Below are 12,806 nucleotides of genomic sequence, written 5' to 3'. Positions count from 1 at the left end.
AACATCTGGCCAACATCAAAAGTACCTCATGTCTCATGCTATGAAGGAATAATTCAGCAGATATAGTTTCTGCTCTCCAGGAGCTTACAGTCTAACACAAGCAAGACTATAGAAACACACACACAAGAGTGGGCATACTCTTAACCAAAGGCAACAGATACATTGAAAATAAAGGGAAAAAATTAGGAGGTAAAGAATAACATTTAAGAAAGGTTAAAGGTAAGGAGAGAAGTAAATTGCTTCTTCATTCTCATTTCTTTAAGAAAGCATTCATGGAAGATGTATGATTGTAAATGTTCTTCAAATCATGAGTATATGACTTGAAGCCTAGCAGACAAAAAAAATTTCTTCTGCTATAGGATACAGAGTGATGGAAAATACTGAGCTGAGTAAAGATGTCTGGGTGAAGGGCCCTGGACAACTGTCCAAGGAAGAAACCATCAAATGGAGAACCAATGGTCTGGATCCCTCTGGTAGAGGACAGAAGCTGAGGGAGGCTGCAGGTCTCCTCAGCTCTCTTGCAATTCCTTCTAAGTGCAGGTGGTACAGGGTGGCTAAGCCACAAAACCAAGACTCCTCCAAAACAATAAAAATGTCTAATTTGAAACCTTTACAAAAATCCCCGTGTACTCTAGGTTAAGGAAATGACCTGTGGAAAGTTTCTTGTGGGAGTCCTAAGGGAAGAAAGCACTTCTAGATGGAACCACAGACTTAGCATCTACATAGTCCACTTCCTTCTATAGGATTTCATTCATTTGTTTGCTTACTTGCTTTCTTGCACATGTATTTATTTTCTTTTATTGGACTTGTTGAGATGATGCTATCTGCTTGATTATTCAGCTTTGTGTTTCTTCTATCGACAAAGGAGAGCAAACTCTTGAGGACAGGTTGATTTTAGTCAAACTCAATTATAATACAGCCTCAGGCTTACTGAAGTACATTATACAGCCTGATACTGGTGGTGACAGGGGTGTCAAAGTACTCTGTTCCCAGGGAGAACAATCAAAATGATGCAGATTCTCCCATCATAATAGCCTGCTTTGCCTTATTCAATATTTGACTGTTCTGCATGCAGGATATTTCAAAGACCTTTGGAGGATGCTTATCTCTACAAAGAATACACATCTTTAAGAAATGCCTCCACATATCTTGTCACCATACTGACAAGGTTAGAATTAAAAATACCTTGATTTCAATTAAAACATTTTATTTCAAGAAGCTCAACAGTCTTCACATCTGCTATTCTATTTACCTTGTCATATTACATATTCAACTGAAATCAATGGTGGGGTCCAGTCTTACATACTACAAACTTATAATTCTGTTCTTCCTAACAACTAAACTCAAATCCACTATGATAATATCTTGAGGTAAATTTGAATAAATAGTAGGAAATAACATGTGTTTCCTAGTATGTGAAGTAATCTGATACTCATTACTAAGCCTCCTATCCCATGAAGAGCCTCATTGAAAAGTAAGTCCCCAAATGTTAACCTTGTAATAGTTCTACCTTACTTCTGAAGCAGTGCAGGACACCCGCATTTACGATGGGGTGAAAATATGCAAATAAATATAAGATACTCATTATTCAGTGCCAGAGAACCCTGGGATGTCAGCTACCTAATGTTCTACCTTCATAGCTTCTTACTCATGTGTGGGGGAAATCCTGGAGTTCCAATGGTATAAGGCCTATTTGTCCATTGTGATTTTATTTTTTGTTGTACTTAAGGTTGTGCTCCATTTTTTTATATTGGAGCAATGGCTCAAAAAAAATAGAATAAGAGTCTCTGAAAAAAAATTCAAGCTTTTAGTAGAGGCTAGTGGGTTAATTTGGTTCTGAAAAATATGTCAGCATACTTAAAACATGTTCTTTGCTATCACGGAATCACGTTTCATGCTGAGAACTAGGACTAAACAAAGAACACAAAACTACCAGAATTGATACCACCTGTGTACAACATAGCACTTTCTGACTACCTGTAGTGTACATTTTAATGATTTTCAATAAACCAAATTTAAATCCCACCAGCTGCCTGTCTTTCAGTAACTGATATATGTGCATTCTAATGATTTCTGGTTTCTTTCTCTATCTTTTTCAAGATAAGCAGGCCTTGATTCCAACTTCATATTGACAAATGGTTTTTGGAACATGGATCACAAGAGAAGCCAGTAACTGCCCAAAGTTTGAAGCCAAGCAGGAGACACACCCGGAGAATTCCATAAGCAACAAAGTAAAGAATCTATTCCATGGTCCCAAAGCCCCAAGAATCTTGACATTTCCCTGCCCTCCTCCCCAGAGTCAACCTTGTCAAGGACTCTGACAAGCATGCTTGTAGATACACAGCTATGCAGCAAATGGGCCAAAAAATATAAACAGCTGTACTTACATGTGTCTGGCTTGAGCTGACTGTTGGTGATGCCAAAGTACTGGGGATTTTCAATGACAGGGATCTTGGTCATTCCAATGATGACGGCATCAGGGCCGCCTTCTGAAGACGATGGGGTATTACTCCCATTGGAGATATGGTGAAGTGGGCTGGCAGAGTCGTCATCATTGCTGATAACTGAAGCTGGGCCTACAGTTGGGAAAAATACACACTGCTCTGTAATGTCTTACTGTCTTTGTAACTCACATACATAACATTCACCCACTTAAAATGTACAATTCACAGGGTTTTAGTATATTCACAGAGTCATGCAATCATCAATATAATCTTATTTTAGGACATTTTCATCATTTCAAATAGCTATCATTCTCCATTCTTCCCACTCCGAGCCCTAAGCATCCATAAATTTACTTTCTATCTCTATGAATTTACCTATTCTGAAAATGTCATATAAATGGAATCATAATACATGATCATTTGGGACTGACTTTTTTTCACTTAGTATAATATTTTAGGTTCATTCGTGTTGTAGCATGTGTCATTATTTTATTCCTTTTTATTGCCAAATAATATTTCATTTTACAGATATATCACATTTTGTTCATCCGTTCACCAACTGATGAACATTTGGGTTGTTTCAACTTTTGGACTATAATGAATAATGCTGCTATGAGGATTCGTGTACAAGATTTTGTGTAGACATACATTTTTTTTTATTTTAGGGGGTGGACTTGCTCGGTCATATGGTAGCTAGCTCTCTGTTTAACTTTTTAAAGAACTGCCAAACTGTTTCCCAAAGTGGCAGCACCATTTTATATTCCTACCAGCAACGCGCCAGCGTTCCAATTTCTGTACTTCCTTCTTCTGTAATTTAATATGCAGGCTTCCTCTCTGTTCTCTGAGCATCTTTAGAACACTTGCTCATTGGACCTCTCAGCATCAGTCTAAGATCCTGATGTACTAGAAGCTCAAAGATCTGAGTTTCTTTCTCTATTCTTTGGACAAGACACTTACTTTCTTTTTACCTCTGCATTTACTTACATTTCTAAAATGACACTTACTTGTTATTTTATGAGACTACTGATATGAGAATGTGTTGTAAATTTAAGTGTGCTTCATGAGTATGAATTACTATGGTATTACTAAATGAACTTACAACTGGTGGCCTGTAATTACACTGGACTGTGCAATTACTCTGTTCCTCTCTCTGTATACTCTGTCCATAGCTGCACCACTTTTGCCTATAGCATAATGGCTCAATCCCATGGCAATTTACCTGCTTTGCCTTTAGCCATAATGTTATTTATTTACAGAGTCATTCTATGGATGTCATTATACTAAAGCAATAACCATAGACTTTTCCATATAACACTTTAACTTTCTAGTCCAGTCTCAAGAATGCATATGCCCATAAATGTGGCCTAGTGTTTTTTGTCTAAACCAGTTATCCATCAACCACTAAACTCATACTGTTTCAACCAAAAGTAGATTCACAAAGAAAAACATCTATATGAAAGCCTCAAAACAATTAAGACCTTGGTGGCTCATGGTGATCACTCATACACAAAAAGTAGACAAAGCTCCCTAGACACATATTAATGACATGTGTTTTTGCAGTGTACTGAATGGGTGCAGGGTCCCATGAAAAGCAACCACTCACTGGCTAGGACTGTCAGCATAAGCCAAGAGGGAGATAGGAAGGAAAGAATAATGAGGAAAGACAAAGGGAAGGCCATGACAGGCAGAATCGAATAGACAGCCAAGGCAAATGTGTACTAGGGAAAGGAAAGTCTGAATCACTATTTCCTGAGCAAGAGAACGTGTATTCATCCGAGCCCCAGGATACGTGTTTCAGCACCTCCATCCATTCTTTATCTCTTCCCCCAGACCTAACTATTTCAACCAGATGCACCACAATTCTAAAAACAAAAGCTTTTGTGTCATACATTTTTAAACCCCCTCTGAAATATCATAGTAATCCATCTCCCAATTCAAGATCTGTTTTCTCCCTCATATGTGGATTATCACAGTATGTAGTGATAACAATTGGACATTCTCCAGCTAGCTGAATCTTAAACAAACTATGCAGGAGGCAGCCAACTGCTATTATAGGTAATTTTTTAAAGCATTCTCTCAAGGGGATGTGCATTTAAGATGCCTTTAATGATACACCCTGGCTTAATTCTGCAAACAAGTTCTCACACAGCCAATTTAGAAGTCACAGAACACTCAAAGCAAAGACAGTCTCCCCAGTTGTGCTCGTCTTGTGCCGAGATCATTGGCATTAGCAAAGAGAAGAAATTCTGCCAAGAATAAAGACAAGTTCTTTCTAATATCCTTAACCATCCCTGTTTTATGATTTGCTTTCTGGCAGGCCTGGATCACCCAGAGCTTAAACCCAGAGATGGAAAATAGAAATGCGTTGTGCTAGGGTTTCTGCCTCTTGTCAATAAAACCTCCCCCCCGCCGGCTCCCTCACTCTGTTCTTGGTGCAGCTGCCCCTCTGTTGGGGTTACCCAGGTAGGCTACTGCCTGAACTTGCTAAGCAGTCAAGGCCACACATTTCTCAACAGATTCCAGGCTACACATTTACCCTCAGAAATACAGGAACTGTCATGTTCAAATACCCCACACATGCTATCAGGAGGCCAGCGATACTTGCTCCTGGAGCCCCTGCAATGATTAGAAACATATTGATCCCAGTTGCTTTCATCTCTGATTCTTCCAGCCCAAGTTAGAATAAGACTATGGACATTCCCATAGCATTTCATCATTTCAGAGAAGGTTGATACCTAGAAGACAATGTTGAGATTCTTCCAGGAATCTGGGCTCCGAATCACCTGCCACAGACACAGCAGGGCTCTAATTTAAAGAGTTCAATAAAGAGGCTTGCTCTTTGCTTCTCTGCCTCCACCAGAAGACACCCTTTCCTTCCCTTGACCTCTCTGATTAAAACCCCAGACTCTGAAGTAACAGATCTAAAGAAAATGGGTCCTCTTTTAGGGGTGGGGGCAGGGAGTGAATTTTTAAGCATAGGAGTGATATAAAGGACCAGAGGTAATTTTTCAAAAGCCTTTTCACTTTACCAGAAGGCTGCTGTTGACAAATCTGACCAACATACAAACCTCAACCATTTATCAATTGGAATATTAATTCCAGTGCTGTTTTCTTCATTATTGATGCTCCAGATCCTGGAAGATTGATGTGGCTGGCAAGGTTGCAGGGATTCAGCCCATTTTTCTAGGAACATTTTGATCTAATGGAGCTCAGCAAAGTTGGGCAGGGGAAGAAAAGCTCTCAGCGGGGACAATGAATGTCTACATAATTTGACAGCAGCCTGTCTGTGCATGTCACACGATGTGTCATTTTGTGTCTGTGCACGTGCTTGAGGAGACACGATGAAAAGACCGACAGAAGAGTCAGGGGCACATCACAGTGTTATAAGAATTTCATATGAGGACTTGAGAAAATGTCTTATAAAATGAATAAGAAGTTTTAAATTGCTAGGTATGTGCAATTTGCTGAGTTTGGAGTAGAGAGTTCTAATTACTGAGCTGACAAATATGAGTTATGCTGGAAACATTTTTAGCTTATTTTTTAATATGCCTCAAGTTCAAAGAGGCACTTTTCTTTTCTCAGAGCTGCTGGGTAATGTGCCCTGCATCTCTGACTTTACAGACCCTATTTTCCTGTGATAAAAATCAATGGAGGTCATCTGGTAAGGAATGTCATCTCTCAGGTGATGACATTCAAGGTGAATGTCTTCACCTTGCCTTCCAGGTGATGGGAGAGATCATTGTTCTCAAGGAGCTGTGTTAAGCATGTCATTTATTTTCTATATTCTCATGCTTTAACGTCTTGGGCCTTGGTGACACTGGAAGGAATGCCGTATCAAGGGTTACCCAGTTCTTACAGATAGTGAAGAATTCACCCTTGAGCATACCTTTCATATACAAACTAACTAATCCATAATCAACACTCCAACCACATTCCTTATCAAACCATCATCCCCCAGGCACATTATCCATGTGCCCGGTTATCCCAGAGCCAGGTACCAGACAACCAGGGAGCTCCTACACCCTACGCCCACTGAAGTCCCTCAAGCCATCCAATCCTAAACCTGCTAACCCTGCCTGCCCAGTCCTTTCCAAGGAAACCACAATAAAGGCTCTAATCCACATTTTCCCCTCATTCCCTCCACCTCCTGAATGACCCAGGTGCTTCCCTCTGGCACCCCCCTGAGATGTGACCCGCCCTCTTCTCTTGGGAACTGTCAATAATGAATTATCTCTTCATCAATGGCAGTCTTCTCCTGACCTTTTGGCCGCACTATACCTGCAGAATAACAAAACCAACATTTTAAAGCAGCAGCACCTCTGATGAATTGTAGCTGAAAGAACAATGTAGCTGAAGGATTCTTTTTCCTGTAGCCTCAAAGGGTGAAATCCTGTGATTGAAGCTTCCCAAGCACCAGGACCTCTCTGCAGGGCAAACTGGCCTGAACAATGTTTTAGTGGTTGCAGTGATTTGCTATTTAGTGGAGGGAAGACCCCATCCCACAGCATTGTTGTGGGAAAGTTTATCACCCAACTCCTCCTGCCTCTATGACACACACACAGCACAAGCCACAAAACATGGCACCTTCAAGACTGCCCAGCAGGCCATTCCCTGGTATCTCAAAATGACTATGATCAGCTGTATCTGAAATCTGCCCTGCAGAATCTCTGGCAAATCCTGAGGTGGCTGAGCTTTAGGTTCCAACTTTACCACATGTCCATTTTTCCTTTGCTGGTTAAAAGCTTTTCCCTTGGAATTCATGGGGCTAGTTAAGGGTCAAACTGATTGATGTCAAGCTCAAAAAGGGAAATGAAACAGGGTTCCTCATATGGATGGATGAGCACATATGAGGTGGGTGGCTCAGAACTGAAAGGCTCCATGACACTGATATACCTGTTTTTGCAATTTTACCTACGGTCAACCTTGCAACCAAAACAGATACTAACCAACAGATACCCACAATGGCTAGATCAAATGCATGTGTGAAATGGAAGAAAGTCTATTTTTTCATGCCCTCTAAACAATTCCTATTTATTGTCCCTATACCCACAGAAAATACTGAACAAATTGGAGGTCCTGGGAGATTACACCTGATTTCAGTCCTAGAGATGAGATACATTATCTGCACTCATTGGTAGCTATAAGCTCTGCTTTTCAATTGTCAGCACAATGGCAAGGAATAGAATGCAATCAAGCACAAATCACAGTGTCCAGTTCTTAGTCTTGTTTCGAAAGAGAAATAGTCATAAACAAATAACTGATTTACCAATTCAGAAATGTATTGCATTGTGGTCAATGAGAGGAAGCTAAGAACCAAGTTTTTCCAGACTAGAACATTCAGCCAATTTTGCTGTGCATTGACCTGTGGTACAGTTGTATTTTATTTCTTTAACCTTCTTAAAAATGCACCAGTAACCTAGAACTAGTTGACAGTTGACATGTCCCCATAGGGTAAAAACAAGTCAACTTCAAAAATACAGAACCATAACTTAACTCAATTAGCAATGATAATGGCTTTTCCTGGAAGAATTCTAGGCCTCTTTCTTCACCAAATCAGAAACCAGGAACACAAAAAATGATTCAAGGGATGAGTACAAAGAGGGCTAAGCAGTTTCATCTGAATTAACACAAGCACATTACTTATCCAAAGAAGGAGTAACTACTTACCAACACCTTGTCTTGATTTTACTTTCCCAAATCCAAACCATGAGAAATCTGAAAACCACAACAAAACATAAAATAAACTTCGAAAGAGAAGCAGAAACAAGAGGAATTCAGCACTGTCCTTAGTAAAATAACTCCAACTCCCTCGAAAAGCTCCATCGAGGACTGACACTTCCTCTCAAAACAGCCAACCCTTGGATTTTTGTGTAAAGATTTATTTCTCATCCTGAGAACATGAAAGTTCAAGTCAGATAAGGGACAGCAGCCCATCTTCAAGAAAAATGGCCAAAACCCAGGGTTAAAAACTCTAAGCAGTTTTCTTCCTTCCTCAGTTTTTCTCTTTCCCCAAAGCATGGAGTCTAACAGAAAAGTTGCAGGGAGAAAATACACAACGCATCTGACAAATGCACTAAGGTTCTGAACCTCAGCCATGTAGGAACATAAGAAGAGAAAGCAGATCTTTTCTGGAGCTGAGACAGGCTGTAAAAGAGGACCATGAAATTCTGTGTGAGAGCTGACACTTGGGCTGGATGGGGATTCAAGAGGAAAAAAAAGGAATCAGTCCTACATGGGTTCCACGACTAGACTTGATGTGTGACGGGGGGCAACTCGCGGTGAAGCTGTGCCTCTTACAACACAAGGCTCCACTGGCACGTGTAAGGAAAGGCCTGCCAAATGTTCCGAGGCTCTCCAGTGAATAAAGCCACGATGAAACGTCTATTGTTTCCTGGGCTCAACTACTTCCTTCCAGATAGTTTCCACTGGGCACAAAGTAAATGCTGCACAGTGGGGAAACCCCTGGATACAAGGCCAATAAAGGAATGGAACCCAAGTAAGGAACTGTGTTTCTGAGCTTTTTTAGATCTGTAGTAATTTTTACAGAAATTAGTATAAAAAGCTGCGTAGAAGAAGAGCCAATTTAAATGAAAGAATGTATAGAAAGCCGTTTGCACACTCAAAAATGTCTTACAAAATTGTTGTCATGATTACTATTTTTTCAAGTATATTTAGCCTTTCCTTCCCTGGTATTCTAGAACTTCCGTTCTCTAAACCCTAAGCTGATTTTTAATTCTGATTGATATTCCTGTGAATGCTTTCTTCCAGGTTTTAGAAGACAGGTGGGAGACAGGATGAAGGTCTGGCCTCTATCCAATGCCAAATAAAGATTCCTTTGCACAGAAGACAGTGAATCTCATTCACAGGGTCCTGGGTCTAGCAAGGCAGGGCTGTGCCTGTGGATTTCTTAACTATGACCAATTCCTTCCAAAACAGAGTGTATGTTCCTACTGATCACTTTTTTTTCTGTATTTGTTTGATTTATATAGTTTGATTAAACTGTATGTTGAATTCTTAAGACTGCTTTTTCCACCTGGACATTTTTTCAAAACAATATTTCTGTCTTACAGAAAGCCCACTGAAGGACATAGCCATCCCTCACTGGTGTACACAGGTCAGATTATTTTCAATCATTAACTATAACAAACACAACTGCAAGAAACATCTTTACACATCTTAAGTGTTCCCATCCTCATTTTCAAAAATCATTCCCTCAGGATAAATCTTAGAGATAGAATCATTGGATCAAAAGGATGAATATTGATGAGGCTCTCAACACATGTCATCAAATTGCCTTCCCACTGTACACGGTTTACTGTCACCAACAGTGTGTGAGAGGGTAGGAGTGTATTTCCAATGGGAAAGATACGGGTGAATCATTTCCTACATCCATCCTTCCATTGGTATGTCTCTATCTAACTGAGCAGAGACCTGGAAAATACCCACCCCTGACTTGTGCCACAGGAAACCACTCACACCTCATGTACCTGAGCTGGTGTTTGGCATGGCTACAGCAAGGAGGACTGCAGATTATAGAAAGAATCAGAATAAGGCAGATAATACTTGTGCAGTCATTATAATTCACCTAGTGCCTACCCCGACCCCCCTGACTTCTCCCTTGGTCCTCAGCCAAACCCTGTAATATATTATCCTCTGTTCATTGACAAAGAATTGAGACTCAGAGAGGCTGATAGACTTAGCAAAGGTCACAGCTCACAGTGACTCAGCTTTCTGATATCAAAGCTAGGGATTATTTTTTATTCTCTAAGAGTTACTCTTCTAAAAAGAGCCAAAATTAGCATTATAATCAGGATTCAGTGTTATATATAAAAAAGCACTGTAAGTAGTCATATATTCTCATTTATTTATTCAACAGGCATAGCAGAGAGTTCGAAGAGAAATGAGCTGCGTGGCCTGCCTTCCAAGAGTTTACAATCAAAGATCAGCTATCCTAGAAGTATGTCCATGGTATATGAGATTCAATGGAGAAGCATCTTTCCAATTCTAAGGGGTGGGGGCTGGGAGTCAAGGAAGAGTTCTCTGGCTTCTGGACAACAGGTTAGAATTAGCTAAGAATGGGAAAAGCAGGGGGTCATTCTTAGTGTAGTAATCCAGTCATGGTTAGCATGGGCAGCCCTGCCTCTGTCAAGGGGCTGATGTGGTGGAAAGTGGAGGGAACTGAGAAACAAAATAAGGGCCAGGCCAAGAGTTTACATTTTATAGATAACTCCTCTTCACCACCCCCAAAGAAATCTCAGGCTAGGCAGTAACAAGATCAAGATTAGTTTTAGAAAAATCATTTGGGCTGCAGAGTACAAACAGGATTATGAGAGGGCAAAGAGACTAGTTAAGGAGGCTTCTTAGAGAAAGCAAGGCACGAGAAAACTGTGGCCTGAATCAGGTTCTGGGGAGAGGAGGACAGGGAAGAGAAGGAGATATGGCTGTCAGGCATATTTAGGGCGATTAACAGGACATGGTGACTGATTGCCGAATGAGGGGAGTATGGGAAGCAAACAACAAAGATTAGGGGTTTGGACATGAGATGTATGTTGATGTTGCCCACAGTGTCTCCAAGGAACTTAGAAGGGAAACAAGGTTAGGAGTTTAAACTGACAGCACTGGAGTGAGGCACAAATCCCAAATTAAGACATCTATGTAAAGACAGGTGTTTGGATGACAATATGCATGTCTAATGCCCAGAGTGGACTTGCCCAAGTTCAAGAGCTCATAGTTTTATGGGAAAGCAGAAGCTAGATGCTGTACCTAAGACACATTTCTTGTTTGGGTATATAAGACAGCCCGTTTTGCAGGAAAATAATGAAAGGGCATCCAACTGAGGCTAACTTAAGACAAACTTATGCCTAAATTGTTAAAAAAAATTTCTTCTAAGTTCTCTTTAACAGTAACACAATTATTATGTAAGACAGAATACAATCTTCTTGACCATACCTCAGAGTACTTGGAAAATTTAGTGAACCAGATTAGCAAGGTCACATTGGTCCATATGCCCCACCCCCTCCCCTAGAAGCTGTCCCTTGTCTGGCAACTCTTTCATGATGGATTTAAGCAGGAGTCTTAAAACCTTAACACTAAATTTCACTAGCAAAATTTTTCCACAAGGCCAAAAAGAAACAATTTCTCAATTTCCTGTGATGTTTCACCCATTGGGAGTCAAGTCCTGCCAAACATGCTTTTATATTCTGTTTAATAAGAGACACTTTATTCACAGCAAAATAAAGGGCTCCTTTAAAAGTAAATGTAGTTGCAGTGAGCTTAAAGGAGCTCCTCCTTTTGGGATCTATACCAGCAAGGATTCTAAATTATCTAATTAACCAATTAAATCCATTGTATGTTAAAGAAAGTTCAATCTTCCCTGACCAGAGAAGAGAAATGTATTTTAAAAAATAGCACATAATCACATTGACAACTCTAAGATGGGACTTAAACTAAATAAAATAAATGGCTATAAAGATTGCTTTTCAAACATTTCCCAAAGGAAACAGCTAGAATTTGGGGAGCTGAAAAGGAATATTTATGATGCCAGCAAGAGAATCAGAGGAAAGAGCAACAGCAGGCAATGTGGAGAAATTCAGTCTTCCCGGTGGGTGCTGACTTGCACACTCTAAACAAAATTATTAGAAGGGCTCTGAACTCCAGCGAATACAATTTCTGGATTTTTTCTGTAACTTAAAGTTACAGAAAAACCATTTTAGTATGTCAGGAGAAAAATCAACTTCCCTCACTTTTAACTCTGGAGAAATTAAAATTTGCTGTGTTCTCAGATGTAATTTCTTTATATATTAAGGCAAGACTTACCACCCTCCACCCCCAAGAAAAGCATCTCTAACATTCTAATGGCGGCAAATGGAAAAATACGATTCACTGACAGAAATGTACTCTACCTCCAATTTCCTGTGGCCATACCCACTCCCTAAAGGACACATGAAAGAGGAGCTTTCAGCTGCCTTTGTTGTAGGAAAGTGTGAACTGAACAGTGTTGAGCTCAGAGTAGACATTCAATCAGTGCTTGATGGAGTAGCCAATTGCCTGGACCTCAAACAAAGAGCTAGAAGGACTGGTCATTGGAATGGAGAAGAAACGGATGCAATGGATGCTTCACTGATAATATACGCACCTCCTTTTCCAGCTGACACACAATCAGAATGAGTCCTAGTTTGCTCCAAATGAATCCCAGTTTCTCAGGCTACTGAAAAGTGTACTTTGGGGCCAAGTTTCCACTTCAATTTAATTGTGATTTTTCACTTAAAGACACAACCTTTATATATAAGTTCCATACTCAACTGACTAGGAAGTGGACTTACTTTGAGTTAAATTGGTGGTGGAAATGCAAAGGTTCTGGAA

The 12,806-nt window shown here is 40.1% G+C and overlaps 1 protein-coding gene across 4 annotated transcripts in view; it reads right to left on the bottom strand.

Annotated features, from left to right (window-relative positions):
• The window catches only part of NTRK2 (neurotrophic receptor tyrosine kinase 2), a 327,977-nt gene that overhangs the window by 142,624 nt on the left and 172,547 nt on the right, over positions 1-12,806 (bottom strand). For 2 of the 4 annotated variants that reach the window (XM_045841007.1, XM_045841009.1), the window contains exons 14-15: positions 8,112-8,159; positions 2,388-2,576 (exon numbers count right to left, since the gene is read on the bottom strand). In XM_045841007.1, coding sequence (XP_045696963.1) covers positions 2,388-2,576; positions 8,112-8,159 — 237 coding nt within the window. The remainder of the gene's footprint in view (positions 1-2,387; positions 2,577-8,111; positions 8,160-12,806) is intronic. The other 2 variants (XM_045841008.1, XM_045841010.1) reach the window with 1 other exon arrangement.

Source organism: Phyllostomus hastatus, unplaced genomic scaffold (assembly GCF_019186645.2).
Source record: "Phyllostomus hastatus isolate PE091 unplaced genomic scaffold, TTU_PhHast_1.1 phas_contig_34, whole genome shotgun sequence".
Taxonomy (NCBI): domain Eukaryota; kingdom Metazoa; phylum Chordata; class Mammalia; order Chiroptera; family Phyllostomidae; genus Phyllostomus; species Phyllostomus hastatus.
Note: the sequence above shows the minus strand (reverse complement) of the source record. Positions and strands in the feature narration are given on the sequence as shown.